The 22,465-nt window shown below is 37.3% G+C and overlaps 1 protein-coding gene across 3 annotated transcripts in view; it reads left to right on the forward strand.

The window, feature by feature from the left end:
* Positions 1-22,465, forward strand: part of CACNA2D1 (calcium voltage-gated channel auxiliary subunit alpha2delta 1) — a 424,104-nt gene that overhangs the window by 379,546 nt on the left and 22,093 nt on the right. The window contains exons 19-32 of one of the 3 annotated variants that reach the window (XM_068922316.1): positions 824-895; positions 1,558-1,629; positions 6,040-6,101; positions 8,392-8,468; positions 9,692-9,706; positions 10,401-10,461; positions 12,057-12,154; positions 15,268-15,352; positions 15,582-15,644; positions 17,130-17,233; positions 18,554-18,640; positions 19,115-19,182; positions 20,540-20,578; positions 21,897-21,968. In XM_068922316.1, the coding sequence (XP_068778417.1) occupies positions 824-895; positions 1,558-1,629; positions 6,040-6,101; positions 8,392-8,468; positions 9,692-9,706; positions 10,401-10,461; positions 12,057-12,154; positions 15,268-15,352; positions 15,582-15,644; positions 17,130-17,233; positions 18,554-18,640; positions 19,115-19,182; positions 20,540-20,578; positions 21,897-21,968 (975 nt within the window). The remainder of the gene's footprint in view (positions 1-823; positions 896-1,557; positions 1,630-6,039; positions 6,102-8,391; positions 8,469-9,691; positions 9,707-10,400; positions 10,462-12,056; positions 12,155-15,267; positions 15,353-15,581; positions 15,645-17,129; positions 17,234-18,553; positions 18,641-19,114; positions 19,183-20,539; positions 20,579-21,896; positions 21,969-22,465) is intronic. The other 2 variants (XM_068922480.1, XM_068922406.1) reach the window with 2 other exon arrangements.

The following is a 22,465-nucleotide window of genomic DNA, read 5'->3' on the forward strand; positions in this document are numbered from 1 at the left end:
TCCATTAAATAACTATTGAATGAGGAGGATTGAAGATTTTTACACCACAGTTAAGAACAGTTAGCAAAATATGGTCACAATACGAAGTCAATGGGGCTTAGCCAAAATTACTTAAAAAAAAAAGAAGTGAGTCAAGCTCCCAAAGACGCCTGGGGAAGACGGCTTTGTGCAACGCAGCTGCGGGGAGCAGAGCCCGTGGGGTCTCCGTCTCTTCACCCGAGCGAGCAAAGCGTTCAAAACTCGGAGGTGCTCCGGGCAGTCCTGGAGCAGTCCGCTGACCACAAACGTTATTTTTAGCTTGTTATAACGAACAAATCCCTTATTATAATGGCTGCCTCTTTAAATCCTGAACCCCAGTTCAGTCAGGCATCGTAAGAGCAAGCGTGCAGTCTGCTTTAGGCAAAATTGCAGTAGGGTGCAGGCTGGCCGGACAGCTCGCTCTACCTCTCCTCCCATCTCGGGGGCACGGTGATTCGGTATCCGATGCTTCCTGGCGCTTTTTCTCCCACCCTCACGGTTTGTGAGAAAGCAGCCGCTTCCCGACACCAGCATCGCCTGTGACAGACTGTGAGCAGACACTCGCCCTTGGTGTTAATCTAACTTTCGTTTGCCCAATTACCCTCTCTAGTCAACAAAATGAAATAAATGAGAAAGGGCCACTAGTAATTCATTACGCTGTAAGGGATTAAAGGTGGAAGGGTAAGTAAGCCTGTTTAAATAGCTTACTTTGAAATGAGGGGATTAGAATGACTTCCAGCAACCTATTTGTAATGTTACAATATGCCGTGTTTATTATTTGATCGTTTAATATCTTCTGCTTCAGAACCCTAAATCCCAGGAGCCTGTTACACTGGATTTTCTAGATGCTGAGTTGGAAAATGATATTAAAGTGGAGGTGAGACGAGCTGGTTACTTAGCTGCTGCTGCTGCATGTATTATTTCACTGCATAATAACTGAAAAGTGACAAATGTTCTAGGTTCTGAATGGGAATCTACTTCATTATAAACTTTACATTTAAGTTGTTCAAGATCGTGAGTTTATATAGAGAGATGAAGTTATAATGAAAATTTTCTAAATAGTTTGAGTCCCAGTGTTCTTCTTTGGCAAAGACAGTGGGTTTTATTCCTCTCGGTTTGAAAGATATCGTAGGTGCTATTTAAATAATAAGTAGTGATTTACTTTACTAAGTGAGGATTCATGGTTTGTTTTGTTTTATAAAACTTTTCAAAACAGGTAACTCTTAAATAGGATATCGATATATTGCCTGCAATACTTAAAGATTATTTTTCCTATCTCTTATTAATGCAAAGTTATTATTGTAGTGAGAAAAAAGAACTGAGAAATAAAGTTATATAAAATGTTGACAGCAATGTGATTTCCTATGTTTTTTTTCTCAGTTACAACAGACTGTGGCTAAATGACACAGATGTGCTGGGAAGCACTAGAAATGCTATACAAACATAGTTCTATACATAGAGCTATAGATATATAGTCCTATATTATAGTTCTAATGTTTTTACTTGCTTCTGTTTTTTTGTTGTTGTTCTTGCCTATAGATTCGGAAAAAAATGATAGATGGAGAAAGTGGAGAAAAAACATTTGAAACATTGGTCAAGTCCCAAGATGAGGTGAGATGGGTCCCAAGTCCCAGCTATCTCACTTATAGGAAAAAACAGAAATAGAAAAATAATGTGAAGTAGTGAAAAGAGTGCAAAGATATTCATTTTGTAATGCCATTTATTTTTTTCCCCTAGATTTCCTCTTTGTGCTTCTTTATAGTAAATAGAATTGTGTATTTATTAAGAGAGAGGTTGTTTTGTTTCTCACTTTCTTTAGTTCATCGTTAATCAGGCAGCTGTTGATGAGGTCTTACATTCTGTTCCCCAAGAAGCAGACACAGCCCAGTTCTTTACATGAATCCCAAAACAAAATAATTAATTTGCTTAAAGAGGTGGATGAGGATGGGATTGTTAGTTTACGTTTTGGTTGCATGGGAAGAAATTAGTGTGAAAAAATTTATTATAGCATTTGTAATCTGTAAATGAAGACTATTTGGGATGAGCAAATTAATCTTACAGTTATATTGTGTACTTGTGTTTTCTAAATAACTTATTTGATTGCTTTAATTTCCTTTTCCAAAATCTTCATTTCGGATAAAGGTTGGTTCTGGTTTGCTCTAATAAGGCAAAGATGCTTCCTAGCAATAGAAAATACTCAAATTTGATATGGACCCTTTCATATATGCTCTTATTAAAAGGTCCCCCAAAAAAAGTGATTGATGTGGAGAAGTTATGGCCAGAGTCTGCCCCACTGGTACAGTTCCACAACAGCCTTCTGAGGTTGCTGCCTTCTGAAGGTTAAGTAGCTTGAATAGCCTTATCAGAAGAAACATGAAGAGAACGTAAAAAATAAACATCAAACAAACAATACACAACCTTTAGGTATAAATGCACATTGTAATAGTACCGAGCAGAGTTGTTAGAGTGCGTGCAATTAATTTTTCATGTGAAGTATTAGCTGCCCTGTTGGTCTCCGGTAACCTTGCTGTCTCCAACAGTTCTGCTGTGTTTATAGTTAAATGGCAGAAGTGTCCACAATTTTTTTTTTTTTTTTTCACACAAGGCATATGCTACAGAATCTAACTGAGTTAAATTAATAGGAAGTCAAAATAAGTCTTCAGAGGGTTTTTAATTCTGTTAAAAAAGATGAATTTAGTACTTACGTTCCATTCAACATCTGTTAGATGGCAGTGACCCTTAAACTGTACTTTAAATCTTGGCCAGATTGCACCATGTTACCCCAATACTGAGCAGCTCCTATTACCAGTCGTCTGAATCAGTTTTGCATACATACTTATTCTCATTTTGGTACCAAAAAAATAATTTTAAAAAAATGACCGTACTCTATTTTTGTATTAAATGCAATAGAAAATCACTTACTTTGAGGGGTGGAAATCAATGACAATGTTCATGTTATCTTTGATAGGTAAGGCTGAAAATGAAGATGAATTTTCTGAAACATACCTCATGTCAATTCATCCATGCTGTGGTTTGGAAATATCAAATTCATGGTCGCTAGCTTCCACCACAGACCTTTGGGAATATGCTTACGTCACCTGAGTGGCTATGCACATCTCGTGACCATCCTTCAGCCTCTCAGTGTCCACGCTGAGTTTGATTAAGCATGCAGGTGATGAGAGTGGAATTGAAAGGAGTGCTGCGACGCATAGAAAGCCATGCTCAAGATCTTCACAACTGAGCAAATCCATTAGAGCCATCTTTCATCGCTAAGTTGTGGGTGTTGTTGAGGATATCAGCGGCTTTACTTGCCATGCTTCTTCACGTATGTGGAAGACTGATAAAATTGATACACCAGTCTGCTCCCTGCTAACAGGGTTGGGACTTTGTTGCAGAAATGCTGCTGTGGAGTTATGCCATGCATTATCATTTTGCAGAGTCGTTGAGATTCCATGGACACTGAGAGGCTGGTGGTGTGCATGAAGTCTGCATCTGCAGGAGTTATTGCCTCATCATCCCGCACCAGACAGTCAGTCTAAAGAGGGGCCTCGTATTGTGTGCTATGTATCTTCTCATATCTCCATTCTGAAATTGCAGAACTTAGACTGTCTAGCCTCAACTTTGGTGGGAGCAGAGAAATATGACTGCAGATGATTTTAGCTAAAATGTGATGATGATGATGATGATCATGTAACCATGTAGGCAGCAGAGTCGTCCTTTCTTACCTCAGCCTCTATTGAGGGAAATGCACTTAACTCCCATGAAGGCAGAGAAGTCTCAAACCTTACTTACATGCTTACGTGGGCCAGGTGCAAAGCACACCCATAAGGGACAGTCCTTGTATCTGCAGAGCCTTGTGATCTCATTGAAATGTATTTAAATAGATACTCTCAAGTCTCTTCTTCCCAGAAGTTTAAAGTACGCAGTCAAAGGTGAAAGGGAAATTATCCCTCACCTTCCCTCACGCTCTGGCCTCAGATTTCTCCCCCTGCTCTGAGCCGTGTGAGAGAAGGAGGGAGCAGCCAGGGACTGCTGCCACTGGTGGTGGCTTCAAGCTCCAGCACCTCCCAGCTCTGGGCTGCCAGAGCCAGAGTAGCGCTTCTCAGACCGTGGACCATGCATACTAAGGACTTGGTGACTTCGTATATTTGCTTATAAAAAGGGCTGAGGTGGTCAATTGCTCTGAGCTGTCAGTTGCAGTCTTAGGGCTTGAAATTAATGTCCTTTTTGTTTTGCTTTCTAGATTAAGTTTGCACTGCTTTCCCTTGTTACTGTAGCTGGCCCAAGCGGTACCCTGGGTGATGACCACACAGAGATGGGGCTCCTAGCAAACAGGAGTGGGATGTGCTGAAGTCTCCTGAGGCCTCGGGGGCTTGGCAGGCATCAGCGGAGATGCGGTAGAAGTGAAAGCATTGCCGCACTCAGGCAGCCGGGGTGGGCGGTAGCGACAGGTCTCAAAAACCGTAGTAACGTATGTAGTGCTGCTCTTTGGTAGTGACCACCTGAGGGTGAGATGGTGCGAGACGGCTCAGTAACAACACAGGTGAAGGTAAATGGGAGCAGACGTAGGAGGATGTGTGATCTGCTGGGTTGTCTTTGAAGTCAGGTTTGGGCCGGTTTGGTTTCAAGCTTGCTCCTAGTGCTTATAAAGACAGGGTTTGACCCAAGCCCAGCTCTTCTGTTCGTGCCTCCGCACATGGGCCGCTGCCTTCCCCACGTCCGCTGCGCTAGCACTAAAAACCGTGGCACTGTGCCTGGTTTGGGGCGGCCACCAGTGCTCAAATGCCTGCTTGCTCTTGCAAAAATGTAATCATAAAGTTATAGCTGTGTTATTAAATATAAAGAGGCTTGGATGGGAATCTGCTCAGCCCTCTCTCTACCTTAAATAGAAAATATATTAGAACATTAGCCACTCATACAAGCTTTTTTTTTTTTTCAAAATGACTATCAAATTATTTACACCTATCTTGCTGGGCTGAAAAAAGAGCAGCCAGGTAGAGAAAGGGTAGCAAATCGTAAGTGTCCTAAAAAGACATCTTTTCTTCATAACCATGGTCATTTTTACATTTTTATTTTAGCACAGGGAAAGAAAGACCGTAGACATATACCTGTGGTGCCTTTCACTGTTATTTGTAGTGTTGCAGTGCAGCAGCTGCACAGACTTTATTTCAGGCATGCCTAGAAATCTTTGACTGTAAAATAATAATATACCACAGCTGGCATAAACCAGTAATTTTCAACTTAGAAAACCAAGTAAAACTGTTTCAGCTGGGTTCGTTAATAATGATTAAATCAATGGGAATCTGTGCAACTGGATCTGTCTTGTCATTTTTTACACCAAAAGGAAATGAGTGGTAAAATGTATCTTAATGTATTAAATTATTTAAAAATAAACACTTATTTCCATGATGATTTTACCCGAACTGAAGATCCTCCTAATGACACTAGTAGCATGTGAAAGTTTAGCATGGGGATAAATGCTTATACAATCAGGACTGTCTGGCTATGCCTACAGATGAGAGTCAAATGTACGTTTAGTCACTTGTACTGCAATGTAGAAAGGACAGGCATGTTGTGAAAAAGTTGCTTAGAAAGGCTTACATTTATAAGTGAGTTTGTTGTTGTTTAACTGCAAAACAATCTGGAAAGATAACGTCCTTTATCCAATTCAAAGCAAAAAGGAAAAGGTTTGTGTAGGCTGGGCTAACAAATGTAAAAGGGAAAATAATAGCTCATATTTATGTCTGGTTTTATTTAAATTTGTATATGAGATTTTTTTAATATTGAATAAAAAATTGCAGATCATTCTTGTGCATTATATAATTTTGGTGATTGTTTAAAAAAAGCAGTTGCAGCTCAACTCGTGCTTTCAGTGAAATAATAGATAATGAATAAATCTAAATTAATAAATAAATCTCGACAGATTTGTACTGGATTTTACACTCTATTGCTCAAGAAAAGGGTGTGCTTTTTGAAGCTTGAGAGTTACTAATTTCTTTGTTCACCAATGTTGCTTTGTAGAGATATATTGATAAGGGAAACAGAACATATACATGGACTGCTGTGAATGGCACTGATTACAGGTAACTGATTTCTCTGGCTTCTTTTGTTTAATTAAAGATCCTTTTGGTTTATTTTAGTTAACATTTTTAGTGTTACATTTGCTATGCTAGCTAAGGCAGGAAGGCAATGAGTAAATCAGATCATCTTGCCTTGAGGCCTGCAGGTTTCCCTGGGTTTCTTTAAACCTTTATTGCTCAGAATTGTTGCTCTGTCTCGGGACCAACCCTCAGCCTTCATCCAGCTGCTCAGAATTACTGCTAATGTATTGCAGCAGGCAGACAGGAGGACTGTATGATTCATGTTAAGAATCTTAGTTTTTCTCCTGCTTTATCACAGTATAATTTATTTCTTAATTTTACACTTTCTCTTAGATCCCTCCTCTGAAATTTGTATCTAATTGTGATGAGTTTTAACTAACCAGCACTGGTATTGCTTTGTATATAAAAATCATGTGGTGAATGGCAGCAAGAACAAATGAAGTAATGGTGAAAGGCATACCCCGCTTGAATAAAGTACTGCACTATACATTATTTCAAGCTTTTTTTTTTTAACCACACAAGTCTGTGATATTAGAAGGAAAGTGGCAAGTTGATATCATCCAGAAGAAATAAATGTTTGCCAAGTCCCAGAAAAGTTAAACTCCTCTAGCTCAAAACTACATAACTCTACATGGTAGTAAAACTGAGTCTACTTTCTGTCATCCTCAGTGTCCAAATTAGGTTGCAGGACCTTGCCAATCTGAGCACGTTGTCATTAAAAAAGTCACTGTCGCTGTAGTAATTTAGATGCATAATGCAGAATTGAAAACAAGGATTTTTATTGCTATACATAAATAGTGTTTTACAGAAGTAAAGTTTTTTTTTTGTGGTAGTCACAGTAGCCCTCAGTCGAGCCAGCTTCTCTTTGCTGATGTACAGACATACAACCAGTGAGAGTGCAAACATTAATTTGTATGCAAGACCAAACAAAATTAGTTTGAACAAGTGAATGCAAATGTAGGACTTTATATTTTATTCAGAGTCCTGTTTTTTATTCTGAATTGCTTCTGTCTTTATATTCAGTAAGAAAAAAAGTTTGTTTTTGTAATCGTGGTATCCTATCTAGCAATCAGTAAAGAAATGCATTTGATTACCATAACTTCTTAGTTCTTACTGAGCTTCCTGGCATGAGATGCAGCAATAAATCCATGAAATCACATTGCAGGAAGCCCATTAAATATAAAATTATAGATTTTAATTAGCAATTTCTGTTAGCAATAACTATTAACTACAGGTAAACTGGTACTGATTTCCCCAGAGGAGAATTGGTAGAAGGCTATCACTAAATATTCAGCAATCTCATTTACATTCTGTTTAAATGGCAAATGTATTGTTAAAGGTCATCTCATTTATGGCCCAGTTGTGCAACTTGTTTTAGTGTTAATTCCTGTAGCTATCCATTAGAACCCATTGCAGTTTTATATTCATGAAAACTGAGTGCAAATATTAAGAATGTGATGTGGGAGATGATGATACATCTCTGATAATGATTTGTACCTGCTGCCCTTCACCTACCTTTTTAGAGCTAACCTTTCATATATGTGTGTTGAATGTAGTGGTGAAAAGAATTTGTAAATATAATTTGTAAATGCATATATATATTTATATATATATATATATATATATATATAAACTAAAAGGAGTTATATTGTTAAAAGCATTGCAAATCTTAAAACGTTGTTATGCAGTGCTGTTCAAAGGTTATTAGCGGTGACTGCATCATTCAGGAAAACCTTTTTGCTTCTTGAAGTTAGTGTGGATACAAGTACTGCAAGATATATTTCATAATATATACCAGTAGCTGTCTTACGAGTAACAGCACAATCAGGCATTGTATGTTGCTTGCACGTCAGTGCAATTCTATGTGCTGTTTTTTACAGTTAATGACCACTTTGACATGTGTAATATTGTGATGCCAAAAGTGTTAGATGAAGATAGAAGAAATCACGTGGTTTACTAGTTGGAGTAATGTATCCATGAAAGGAAATTCCTTACTTACCAATAAAGAAGTGCATTTATGCCTAAATGCATAAACAGGAATGAAAATAAACACTGGAAACTTCAAGACTGGCATGAACCTACTTGTATCTATTAGAAAATATGGGGCTAGTGTACCACTGTGTGACTGTCTCATCTCACAGTGATGCAGCTTCCAAAGTTAATTGCTTTCAAAACATATACAAGCTGAAATTAGAAAACAGCTTAAATAACATAAGGATTCTCCATTAAATATCTTCATTTTTTGTTTATACTTGTCTCGTTTCTATTGCAGTTTGGCATTGGTATTACCATCGTACAGCTTTTATTATATTAAAGCCAAAATAGAAGAACCAATAACGCAAGCCAGATGTAAGTACTATGAAGATTGCCTGGTTTTGTCAAGTATTGCCAAGTCTCAGATTTACTTAAAAATGCAGTGTTTAAAATTCCTAAAATTTGTGGAATTCGCTAATGTTATCATGATGTACCCAAAATCTGCAGCAATGATTCTAATCCATTGTAACATCCAAGGTACAAGAAATATTCTACATAGCTAGAATATGTGCAGGTACCCCAGTTGCACTGACAACCCCTTCCCCCTTGCTCTGTACCTGTAGAATCATTGCTTTGTGTATCCTCTGTTGCTGTCATTTTAAGGGTCTGAATACTAGTATTTGCATTCTGTTAGCTAAATATTATGATTTGGACTATAGCAGCAAAGCTTCTTTTGTTATTTTTGCAGTAGATACAGTGCCACATTTAGCAAATTACCTCTGATGCCCTTTAGAAATAGATTAATGAGAAAGTGCTGTTTGATTTGGCTGGCAGCTACTTTTTTATGTTGCAAATAGTTGCACTTTGCAAATAGTTTTAGTGGATGTTTGCGATATGGTTTTGGGTTAGACTAATTTCAAGCCATTTACAGATTCTGGAGTGATAATGGGAAATGATACGTGTGAGTATTCAAAAGCTTTTTGTTTATTAGAGGTAGTTTAACTGTAATCTGGATAGACAAAATAGAAGCCATCACATCCTTTAAACTTTATCCAAGTTTTGCAATACACTTGACCAAATATGTTGATAAGTACAAAGTTAGAAAAGCGTTATGAAGCTCTTTGACGGGCTCTTAGCTTAGAGAAAACTAGATTAGCAGTAAATACTGTCCTCTACCATCACCTCTTGGATATGAAATATGGCAAGTTTCTACTAAAAAGTGAATTTGCATTATTTACTTTGTAACTTTGTCAAACAGTGAATAGCTTAAACTTTAAGTTTTAGTAAGTGAATATGGTTCTCTTTATGGTTTAGATCATCTGGTTTTGCACTTATGTCAATATAACCTGCAAAACAGACCCTTGAAATAGCCACAGTATATAGAAGGTACTTGAGAAGTAATTGGCAAGGACATATTCTTCAGTCTTCACAGATGTTTGTCTTTTTTCCAGACTACAGCTGTACATAAATTGAACCTTTGATCTATCTATGCACAATATTTTTATTCAAGGGGCTGTTTGAATAAAATATTGGTTTGTGACCCCTTTTGCTTTACCCTGTTTTTTTCTGTTTCCCTGCTTTCTCTTTCTGGTGGATAGTGGCAATCAAAAAGGGCAAGTATATTCTTGTTGCTCAATTTCCTTCTGTTTACTACAGTTGAAATTTTTTCACTTATATTTCTATTCCTACTGGACATTCTCCTCTGTATTCATCATCTCAGGATTTCTCCCATTATCATCGGGTACCATAGCAATAAAAAGGAAAAAGAAAAAAGATGTAAAGTGCTTTTCTGTTTTCATGCACATTTCAGTATGTGGCTAATCTCTAATCCTTGTTTGTCTGGTCCTATCATGGTGTTTGGTGACACCAGTTTTTAAAGGCATTATTTTCAGTAGCATTTAAAGTGATTTTTATAAAGAAGAGCTTTTAAAATCTATCGCTGAAAGTACTGTGATTTTTCATTGTGTTCTAACTGCTCAGTGTCCCAAATATTTCTTTGTATGAGACTGTAATTCTAATGAAAATGTGCCACACATTTTCATGTTTTCATGTTAATTAAATGTCATGTCTAAGTGAATTGTTACAGCAACACTATTGTTACCAGATGTGTTGCATATAATAATCAAATAATTTCTTCCTACACTCTGAAATACTGACAACTATACAGTATAGTAGTAGGAAAGTGTTCCAAAACAAATAGTTCCTTCTAAATTCGTGGATGCATGCAGAAGCTAGTGAAATAATTCAAGAAGAAAAGTGACAGTGAGCTAGGTTTACTTATCTGACATTTTCTCTTCCTCTTTTTAGACTCGGAAACACTGAAGCTTGATCATTTTGATGAAGCTGGCTATACATTTATAGCACCAAGGTTGGTCAATTTGCCGGTAGTAAGCATTATTTCAGCAGTTAAGTAGGAAATTCAATCAGATTAATGGCATTTACAAAACATGGATCGAGCAATAAAGTTTAATTTTGATGAAAGAAATACTAAGTAAAGAGCAATGAATAAACTCATGTTTTCTAAGTTCCATCTTTTTTTCTTACTAGAAGTGTAAATAGCATCTTCAGACTCTGATTTATTTTTAAATTAATCAGATAGATCTGTATAATCTGACCTGTCATGGTCTTCTGAGGTTTTTAACAGATATCTTGTACATCTCTGTTCATTTCTTGTGATTGTGACTTTTTTTATTATATTACATTATGTAAATAATGGTAGTTTACTATTTATCTGTTTTGCATACTAAAAGAGAGAGTACATAATATATACCATATTAAAATTGTCATTAAGAATTCTCAGAAGATAAGATGTCACCCCATAAATCCAACCCTAGCTGAGCATTCAGTGATTAAGTCTCTGACAGCGATTGTTTTCCTATACAGCCTAACCTAGTAGCAGTTTAAATTCACTGGGCATTTCCTTATGGAGTTTGCAGACTCTGTTGGTCACTAACTGTATAGTGTACATAGTCCAGACAGCTTTTCCTAGGAGCATAAGCCTTGTCTCCTGCATGGCGTTCTCTTGTAATTCAGGTTGGGGCAGGCACTTGAACTCTATTTCCTGTAGACACCTGAAAGATTAGATGTGGTCAGGAGTAGGGCTAAAGTTATATTTACCGTGGGGGCTGCAGTAGTGTGAACCACCCTTCATACAACATGCTAATGTGAGTACTTGACCTTTGTATAAATTGTAGATAGTTACTGTAATTAATGCTGCTAAAGCAATTGCCTGAATTCTGTTAACAGGAGAAGCCTCTCAAGGGAGGTTCTGTCCTAAATTGAGTCATTTTAAGTCATCTAGATGGTCATTAACATTGAGAGCAAGGTGGGAGGACTTGGTCCTCCTGTTTGCGATCTCCAAGGACTGGAGCACTGGTCTGGGCTTGATAGTTTACTGAATGCATCTGTTTGCATTCAGGGAGCAGCATCTGATACGCCATTCTGCCCGTCGTGTCGTGACCAGTCAATCCGAAGTTAGTTTGGTCCTCTCTTGTGCTGACCTTCTAGAGATGGCCATAGTGAGTAGTCGGGACTGGGTATAACCTTGAACCACCATTTGCTTCTTTCTGGGTGAGTTTTCCAAGCAGTGAAACATCATACAGACTATGAACGGCACCAGTGCTTCATCAGGCGTTTTATCCTCGAATAAAACCATATGGGAAGAAAGTTCCTGTGGTATCCTATTGGCTCTCTGTGCCGTCAGCGGTAGACGTGGTCGACCTTCTGGTAGAACTTCTGTAGGCTGGATAACTTTTGGAAATCCCTGATTTTGCCAGACAGTGGAGATGGCTAAGATGGAAAATGAGTCTATGATAGCTGGGTTGAATATCCCTCTACAGATCTGTGGAGGAACTTTCCTCTATTTCTTTGGTTAGGCTCCCACAGTCCTGCTTGAACTTTGGACTATCTGAGCTTCAGAGGCATATTAAACAAAGCTGACAAGACTATTTTGTTATTTTTCAGAGAATACTGTAACGATGTCAAAAAATCAGAAAACAACACTGAATTTCTATTAAATTTCAATGAATTTATTGATAGAAATACTCCAAGCAGTCCTTCGTGTAAGTATTCTTCATTCACTGAAATTATGCCTTTAGGAAAACATTTATTTGTAAATGAGTTAGTCAAAGTGACATCTTACATGTCGAAGTCCATGTTTTGGAGTTTTATTTTTACTGATTTTTTTTCTAAAATGGAATTACATGTAGCAGTGAATTTTTCTCCCCGAGGCTGAGGTTCTAAAATTAGTTTACAGTTTTCTAGGTTTGTTTAAAAATGATTGCAGGTCATTATGCCTACAGTGTTGGCCATGCTTCCCTTCAGCGTTATATTTTAGCAGTAATCAAATGCCAGTTGGTTTTCGTACAACTCCAAAAATTTGAAATTCATAGTTTTTCTTCTTGAGCAAATCAGCCAAAGTAAGTCTCAGGAAGACTTTAAAATCCCTTAATGAAATCCTCTATGTGATTTCTTGTCAGTTTGCGTAACCAAAGTAGCTAAATAAAATAAGCAAAATAACCAATAACCAAATGAAAGATAAGAACATTCTATTACTGGTTCCCAAATTGTTTACAGTGATCTCACTTGAACTTGAGTGGTTTACGTTCACAGCTGGATGTAACTGCTGGAGTGGTGGGCAGTGGGCTTTGGGGTGGTACGTACATACTGAAATTGGGGCCTAAACGGTCTCTATAAAGAATGAGGAAAGCTAGGCGTTTGAACAAAACATCGGTAATGAGTTAATGTGCAGGTCTCATGAAGCGTTCGATGTCTGGATTTGTTTATTTATATATATGACTCTGATTAGCATTATTAGTAACTTGGATTTTCTCTTTTTCTTACTTTCCCCAAATCTTTTTGACTTATTGCTGTTAGGGACCACTGATCGACTTGCAGGGGACACCAGGCCTTTTTGTGTATTACTTTTCATCCAGTAAAAAAAATTGTAAGCATGTCTTTGCTAGACCATTTAGCTGAAGGGATGTACACTTAAGTAGGAAATTTTCTCTCAGTGAAAGTGTCTTATAAGGCTATTTTTTATATTTTTTTTATATAATGATTTCGCTCATCAATACACCATGGTCTGTCTGAAATCTGGAAACTTTGGGAAAAAAAGCACTCATTTCAAATGACTAAACTGGTTAATAAATGATAACTGTAGCTTAATATTTGGCAGCAGTTTTATAAACTAATTTTAAAGATACGTTTAATCATAATGTACTGTACAGCAGGGCTTAGTAAATAATTATGCCAAAAATATCAAATTTTTGCTAGATTTCATTTTGAAATTTACAATAAAATTCCAATTTTTCCTTTTTTTCCCCCTAATAACTCTAAATTACTTAGAAGTACTCCCCTGAGAAAGTAAGACGAACAGTACTGACAGAAGGAAGCAGTGACTATGGAAATTATCCTTGGCTAAAAAGGCTTTTCATGGGGAATAAATAACGTGATCCCTAAATTGAAACTATATACTATATAGTGTACTATAAACTAGATACTGTAATTTTAACGGCTGTTAGCTTTTGACTCCTCCCATCTAACCTTAGCCAGTTGGTAGCCAAGAAGTCTAAGCTAGCCCTGTCAGCTGCCTCGGTAGCTACTAAGGGGACAGTAAGAGCAATTCATCCTACTTGTCTTAGACGTCCGCTTTACGTAAGCAAGTATCACTTTTGAGAGAGGTATGGAGTGCAAGGGGATCCTAAACCAAAGGCTCAGCTAACAAAATATTGGGTGTTCAGATTAGCAGAGATAAATGCCAGCCTGAGAGACACATATTGATATCTGTATTTGGATAGTTTCCATTTAATTTCTACCAACTGGGATGCAGCGAGGCCCTCCAAATCCAATCTATGGGATAATTAGCAGGGGTTTGTCATTTATTTCAGCTGAAGAAGTATTTTTAAAACACTACCCTGAACTTATGTTACAGACTGTACCGTGGCAGCGTGCGGGTGAATGGGCAGGTGGATCTGGAGCATTAGATATGGTTTAACAGGCTGACCTGGCCAAGTAATATAAATATCTTAATTAGAATTAAATTAACGTGTTAAGATATGAAAAGATGCCTCATGCTGGTAGATCGGAGCTCATAGCTCTATGTTTAGCATGCTTAAGCATTCAGATTTCATTTGATTTTACCAAAAACCATTTTTGCTAAGGCTTACAAAACTATTTAATACCCAAGTATCGTATTCATCAATTTATTCTGTGAAAGCAGTTTGAATTAGGGTATTTTTTTATTAAAGCATCCGTCTGAGTTTCCTGGAATCTGAAACTGGGGGTGAAACTCACGGCACGGCACGAGTATGTACAAAGCAACATTGAAAAACTTTTTTTGTGCATTTTTATTTTTCCCCAGAAGGAGTTTTCAATCCCTCTGCAGGGCAGAGCTGGTGGAGTTTTACACGGGTCCGTTTCAGAGCTGTAACCTCCAGTCATGGTTCTGACACTGATTTGTTGTGTGACACTGGAGTCTGAGCGCCAGATTTTTCCTTGACATTACTCACCTCCCGCTTAGTCTTGCTTTTTCTCCTTTAATCTTGCTTTTCCCCAGCAATAAAATGGGTATTAAAGTATGCCCTTACTGCAGGTGACCATTCCGAGAGCTTTCTCATGCCAAGTGGTACTGAGAAAGACACTTGAGAAGCACTGACCTCCAGCCTTTTTTCAAAATTACTTAAAAAGGACATACCTGTCTGAGCTACTTACTCAAAAATAGTTTATTTCCCTGTGCCCCTTGCAGTCGAATTATCTCAATTTCTATAATGTGTAAGAGTCAGTACTTGGAGTAAAAATTAAGTATTGTTTAATTATATGCTCTGAGAACCTGAGATGGCAAATGTGTGAATGAAAGCATGCTTTAAAAGTGAATTAATTTCCAAATTCAGCCCAGGGGCCTTACAAAATTGAGACCTTGTTGCTTAAGCAATTTGCTTATTCCTACAATGCAGATAGTTTTGTAAAATACAATGAGGGAAAAGCTTAAATGAAGCCAGCAGTTTCAGAACAGTCTGTTTAACAGTAAGTACTTGAAGAAACTTGAAGTTAATCTAAGAGAAGCGGCCCAATTTTCAGAGGTAGTAGCATCTTGATTATTTGGAATTTCATTTCAACAATTTAATAAAACACAATGTCATGTGGTTTCAGATGAGTGTCTTAACTCTTTTGCTAGGTAATACTGATATGGTCATTAGAGTTTTACTGGATGCAGGATTTACAAATGAACTTGCCCAAAATTACTGGAGTAAGCTGTCTTTGTAAGTATTATTTTCATTGGCTGTGATTTTCTTTTATGAAATTCAAAGTTGGAAAAAGATTTGCTAATAAAACAATATATGTGTGTATGCATAGATACATAGTGTATATAAAATGTTTACCCAGGGTAGATTTTTAATTCATAGTTACGTACTTAAATGGCAACCGTTGACACAGGAACTTGTAAGAATTTCAGTTACTTTTCATTTTAAATCTTATTTTTGTTTACAGTGATGGAGTTGTTGCACAATTTGTTGTTACGGATGGTGGAATTACTAGAGTGTTCCCCAAAAGGTAAGAATTTATCATAAAATATAAATTTATTACAAAATGATGGAATACGAAGATAAATGTTGAAAAGCTCCAAGGGTGCAGTGTTAAATGGCTGTTGCACATACAACTGGAATAACTGGGAATCCTTTCACAGAAACTCTTTTAAGTTGTCTTTCAGTTGTATTCTCCTGTGTAGTACTGGGGAGTACTGCTACATCAGAAACGCTACCTTAAGTCAAAGGAGAGACACGGTTTAACTTGACTTATGGAGTTCCCCCCTCTGGTTTACCAGCCTGTGTTATAAATCCTTACAGATTAGAGGCTTATAGATTCCAGTTCATAGTGTGCTCTGCGAATGCAGAGATATATTCGTACAGAGAAGTCTGTGGCATCACTTCTGAAAAATCCTTCCCCTGATGGTGCATAGTGTAGCATCCACTGTGAATCCTGGCTAGCTACAGATTTTTAACAGTATCGGAGTTGCTGTGTAAATAAAAAAAGTTTGTTCGGAGGTTGTGGTAAGAACACGGCGGAGGAAATGTTAATGACACAATGTCGTGTGCGGGATACCTCTGCTTAGAAAATTCTGCTGTTAGTGGTATGAATTGAGGGGTATTCTCTCATGGTGTGGTTAGTGTGGATGTACGATAAACAGATTATTTGTATCCAAAGCAGGTCATTATAATCCAAGTTTGTCATCAGCATAGAGTGAGTAGCAGTAGAAAGAGCTCCCCTGCGGGAGCAGCGTGGCCGTGTTACCTCCTAGTTGCTGCGAAGCATGCCTTTGCCTGGCAGGCTGGCAGACCGCAAACGTCCGAGAGCAGCAGGTGATTTTTTTTTTGTCCGTTTGTTTTTAAGACTGATGGGAGCGGACGGTACGGTCCAGGAACTTCAAGAGAGAAAAATGTGCCATTATCGGAGAGTGAAAAGGGGATTGTGAAAGGGTTCATATTATCAGACAAACACCCAGTTTCAGGGACTAGGAATAGCATGGGTACCAGGATTGACTTGCTGGTATATGGCAAATTTGTCTGTTTTCGTAGGTTATTTTATATGTTTCACCAAAATGGGAGATTCCTAATGGATTTTTCTTTCCCCATCAATTTATTTTCGGATTTGTTGTTATTAATGGTATAAAACTTTTTGGCATGCAAATTTCTTAAGAAATAGTATGTGATATAAAGATTTGCTTATATTTTGCTCTAATTAATGTTGCAGTTGTATTTGTCTAAATGCATCTGAAAATGATGAGACATGGACCATGTTGTTCCAAGAATATTAATTACTGTTTCTTTTCTTCAAAGTTTTGTTTTACTAATTATACCTAGCTGTTGAATCGATGAAAGCTGAGATTTCCACAAACTGTAGGCATGTAAACATCATCTGAGGAGTGTTGTAAATGAATCTCACGTTACTTCCAGTTGTGAAACATAAATGCCTTGGGCAGCACAGCTTAAATGAGAAGCTAACTATGTTTTTTTTTTAATTACAATTTTTCGTTTGTAGGGCAGGAGAAGATTGGTTGGAAAATGCTGAAACTTACGAAGTCAGCTTCTATAAACGGAGTTTAGATAATGACAACTATATTTTCACAGCTCCATACTACAACAGTAAGTCATCACTGCTTTGAAATTTCAGAGCTAATTGGTCCAATATAAGTAAATTTGTGGGAACTTTCCGTGCCAGTTAAGCTCACTGACTCACTGCAGAGTTGCAAAGTGTGACACTTCATAGGAAAAACAAACCTGTGGCATCACCCATTATTAAAGAAAAAGTACTTAGAAGGTCATTAAACAGGGGAAATAATATATTGTCATCCGCTCTAATCTCCCTATATGCTCAGAATTAGCAAAGCAGAGAAGATTTATTATACTGGAACAATGGTTTCCATAGATGTTTCAGCAGCATTTTTTTGAAAGGAAGTGAAAGAAAATCACAGTCAGGGGGAATAACACTATCTGCCATAGCCTTACCTGAGCAGACTTGGGCAGACTTCCTCAGCCCCAATCCTCAGCTGAGGGAGCAGGTCCAGAGTCCACAGCTATGGCCCCTGCACCACAGCTGACTTTAACAGTCTAACCTTTGCTTCTGAATTCTGTTTCCAAACAGCGTTATTCGCCAAAAGTAGTTTCTCTGCCCTCCTGTGATGCTTACAAACTATATATGCACAGTAATCAAGGGATTAGCAAGAAGAGGCTCATTACTGATGTGAGCAGCGTTAACCTTGCCAAGCTCCTCTAAAAGCAGATGCTACCACAAATGACTTAAGTCCTCTCTTAAAACATACGGGATCTTTTACTGCTGTTATTTCATATTTATTCATTACTACTTTTTTTTAAAATAAAATATTAACAAGGTAGTATTAAAGTATATTAAATATTAAGTATTAAGTATATTAAATAAATTCTCTCAAGCCCTTGTTGCTCCTCAAGCTCCAAGGAATGTGCTTTTAACTTGCTTCTTTGCACTAAGTAGTGATGAAAACAGGCTGAAGTCTGTCAAAATAGTAATTGTCAGCTGGTGAGTGGTGTGAGTGTACTCTGTATTGGAAAGTACACAGACAGTGATGTGATAAAATCTTTGGCTCCGAGCCTGGTTTTAATAGAGGTGCTCACATGTAAAGTTACTCGTGGCTATGTTTGACGAAAAAAAGGCTACACTAAGTACATGAAGCAGTGAAACAACCATGCACAAAAAGTGTATGAAGAAAAGTAAACAAAATTTTTCCTCTTAGTCATCCAGATGTTAGTGATCTGAGCTATTACAGGTGATAAACGCAAAGTACAATTGGGCCAGTGTTTTCAGAAAAGGATATTTGAGGAATGCTATCCGGTATTTGAATAATCATTAATTTCAGTTTCAGAGCAAGAGGCTTTTATATCACGCTAACCACCTCCCTCACTTTTGTTTTGTCCCTTCTCTACTCTCAGAAAGTGGCGCCAATAGCTATGAAGCAGGTATTATGGTAAGCAAGGCTGTGGAAATAACAATTAATGGGAAACTTCTGAAACCTGCAGGTAAGAGAAAATAGTGCTGAAACACTAAATACGGGGGTTATTTTGTTGTTGCTCCACAGGGAAGTCATTTAGAAATTTAACTGAGTTTTCAGAGGAGCTTCAGTTTATATAACACTCTGCTCTCTGAGACTGTTCTATTTTTACAAGTGAAAATCCAGTCAAATTTCTGGCAGTGTTGCAGTGTGAATACTTAATTTATTAGTCTCATGAAGGGTCTTGGTCATTAGGTAACTGAGCAAAACTAATTTTATTCTTTTTGCAGTTTAAGAATATGTTTATATTCTTAAATATTTATTGTAAAATTTATTATAATATATATTTATATATATTATAAAATTTAGATTTTATTATAATTATAAATAATATTTATAATTAACAAACAAGTTATAGTTATTAAAAAAAATTCTCATTTTTTAGGAGTCTATAATTACCTTTTCATTTCACTAAAAAAGACTTTTATGTATTTCTTGTTAGTTGTTGGAATAAAAATTGATGCAACCAGTTGGATGGAAAATTTCACAAAAACCACAATCAAAAGCCTGGTAAGCAGTTGACCAAGTCTTTTTTGAACTTGATTTGCATTTCTCAAAGCTTCAGATCCAAAAAAGATCTGGCAACTCTTTGTGCCAAAGTCACACTGATGCGCAGTTGCCGAGTAGTTGTGGGATTTAAATTATCCAAATGCACAAAAAAATCTATGTTGAAACTGGCTGTATTTTGTATGTCTTGCCTTCTTAATTAGAGTACATGGATAAAGACAAAGCAAAATGACATATTCTAGCCAGTAGGCTCCCTGGTAGGGTCATGTAGTAACAGTGAATAAAATCTGCAGAAGAATTGGTTTCAAAAACTGAAAAAAATAAATCTATTTTTATTTAATACAAAGGACATACAAGCAGTAACTAGTAAGGACTTACAAAACAAGCGATATCCGCACTTTAGCAGAACTTAATGAAATAGGTGCTTAACCCTTTCATTCCTTAAATCTAATGTCTGGGTATAAATGGGAAGGAGAAAAAGTTGGAGGGAAGGAAAAACTAAGGAATTATTTAGTACCTTTGGAAAGGAGAGGCTCCTTTGGAAGTGGAGATGGTTACGGGACAGTTGGATGGGGCAATGTTGCTTCGTTTCTTGTATACCAGTGGAATCGATCCGTTTGTGTGGCGGGTGCAGGCATTAGAGCTGTATATCGGCTGGCAAGCCAAGTGCATTGACTGAAATGTCAGAGCGCCCACGGACAAAAACACATATCTGAGAAAGAAAGAGTAATATCTCAGAGTTAATTTGGGATGAGCGACTGCAGAAACATCTGGTAGTTGTTTAGCTCAGGACATAACGCAAGGACACAGTCAATGTGTGTGTGGGTATATATGTATTGCGCACACATATTGCAAAAAATGAGAGAAATGCAGGTGAACAAAGCCACAGAAGCTAACTGAAGGTGGTGGGCTTCTTTATGCCATGGGATTCCCATGCTTTGAGATTTGTGAAACCTGCTGATCTATTTAGGGTCAAAAAAGAAACTTGACCATGTACTCTCTAGTCTTTTCTTTTACTTCTATTTTATATTCACAACAGTAACACCCTGACAAGTCCCCTGAACTGTAATATATTAACATCTATTTATCTCTCATATAGCAAGCATCCTTAAAAAGGAAAGCGTACTAGTGACCTGGTGAAAGGCACTAGGGCTTGTGCTGTTGCTAATTACCGAATACAAGTTGCTCACACAGGTGCTCATGATAAATGACACACACGCACACGTACCCTCTAAGGTAGAGTAAGACATAGGTATCACAAATCAGATCACTTGGTCTTGTCTTGATTAATAAACATCATTGAGAAACGCAGTTTCTTTTGAAACATTTTTGTGAAAATTACTCTGCTTCTATCTTTTAGTGCAACAGTGAAATCTGTGGCTGTGAAAGAAACAGTATGGTAAGAGTATGTTTAATTTATAAATATCTGGCAGATAATGAAAAATCACTCCTACTCTATCTAGACCACTAGAAGGCCACTACTCTATCATGTTATTTTCTGAGGTTTATAATCAGAAATAATTTTACAAAAAATGTTGTTTGTCATTTGTATGTTGAGGAAAGTGAAGATTAGGAGGGGAGGGAATAAAAGAGGGAGCAAAAAAGTCAGATGAAGTGGTTGTTGCAAAATTCATTGCAATAATGTTATGAGAACTAAAGGGAAGGAAAAACAATAGAAAGAGTAGGAGCAATAGAGAATGATGTGGAGAAAAAAGAACATGAGAAAAGACAAAGTTAATTTTCAAAGCAAGAGGTGAATCACGAGGAAAGGGAATGTGGAAAAAAATCTGCGAAACAGAAAACTGAAATAAGAGTACCTTAGAGAAAGATAAATGCAAGCTAAAAAGCACCAGAATACCTGTTGTACCCGTCAACAGTCATTAGTCATCTTCCTTTCTTCTGTTTCCTGCCTGTTCAGGATTTGGGGATCCCATAGCTCTACTAGCACTCAGGAGAGTACGGCTTCGAGAGCTATCACAGTATCAGTTTCTGCCATATGCTTAAAAGCTTTCTGTGCTCAGATCTTCTGTGATTTTTTTTTTCTATATGTGTAGAGTTTGAAGGATGAATGTTAAATGTGGGAGTTACAGCCAAAAGAGTACTATGGGAGGTTATCTACGTGGCCTCACCAGTATCTCCGCGATCTCTGCCCGCAAGGTTCTTTTACAAAGGATCTTTTGCGAAGCATAAGTGGCCAGTGGGCTTCTCCTTCCTGCACCTGACACTAGGCAGAAACCCACTGCAGGCCTTGGCAAGGTTGACATGCACAGAAATGTGAAAATAATAATTAATAGCAAGTAGAGAATCTACCTTTGGGGCTTCTGCCATTAAAAACTGCAAGTGGAAAAGGTGGAAACTGCAAGTGGAAAAGCATGGCCAAAAGCACACCAGAAGCTGAAGTCCGTTATTATGAGTTAAGGCTCATTATTGTGAGATTTAATCAGAATATTGCACTCTTAGAGCTAAGAAAGACTTTACAAAACAATTTTTATGAAGTTAAGCCACAATTAAGCCTTTGATCTGTACAAACTTTTATAATACTGATAATGCTACTTAATATAATTTAATATTGGCCCATAGCAATGGGCTTGTTATTTAACCTAAGCCACGTAGATTTGAAGATACTTCTGAAGTGTTGAATAAACAACAGTTTCTCGCAAATTGTGTTGTCTTTACAAATCCTTCCTGGAATACATGTTTTTACTCTCTCGTAATAGCATGTGGATTGTGTTATCCTTGATGATGGTGGATTTCTTCTGATGTCAAATCGAGATGAATATACCCAACAGGTATGTATGTTTTTAAGTATGGTAAGACATGAAACAAAGCAGGGAGAAGTTTTAGAACAAAAAACAGCATATCAATCTCAGCTCGTCCTAAAAATAGATGTTTCATTTATATATATTGTGCTCATCAGAATTTGGAAGAATGGGTCAGAGACTGGATCAAACATGTTTGATTCATAAAAAAAAAAAAAAGATCCCATCGATATGAGTTACCACATACCAGTGCTCAAGCCTGGTCCTTAGCTCTGTTTAATTTGCCAGGGTAGATTTAACTATAGGCTTTAGCTAATTATCATGTAATTTAAAGGATTTTAATCTGTATCTCCAGCTATTGGGAGAGACACGATCAGGCAGAGAAACAGATAGACATACGGCACAACTGAATGGGTTTCCTTAGAAAAAGAGTTAGTGAACAAATTTCAGAGTTGTTAGCATTTTTTGTAGATATATAAGAAAGTATTCAGAAGTGCTTTAACTTGTTTCTGTGTACTTTCCCATAC

The sequence above is a fragment of the Struthio camelus genome, chromosome 1 (genome assembly GCF_040807025.1).
Source record: "Struthio camelus isolate bStrCam1 chromosome 1, bStrCam1.hap1, whole genome shotgun sequence".
Classification (NCBI taxonomy): domain Eukaryota; kingdom Metazoa; phylum Chordata; class Aves; order Struthioniformes; family Struthionidae; genus Struthio; species Struthio camelus.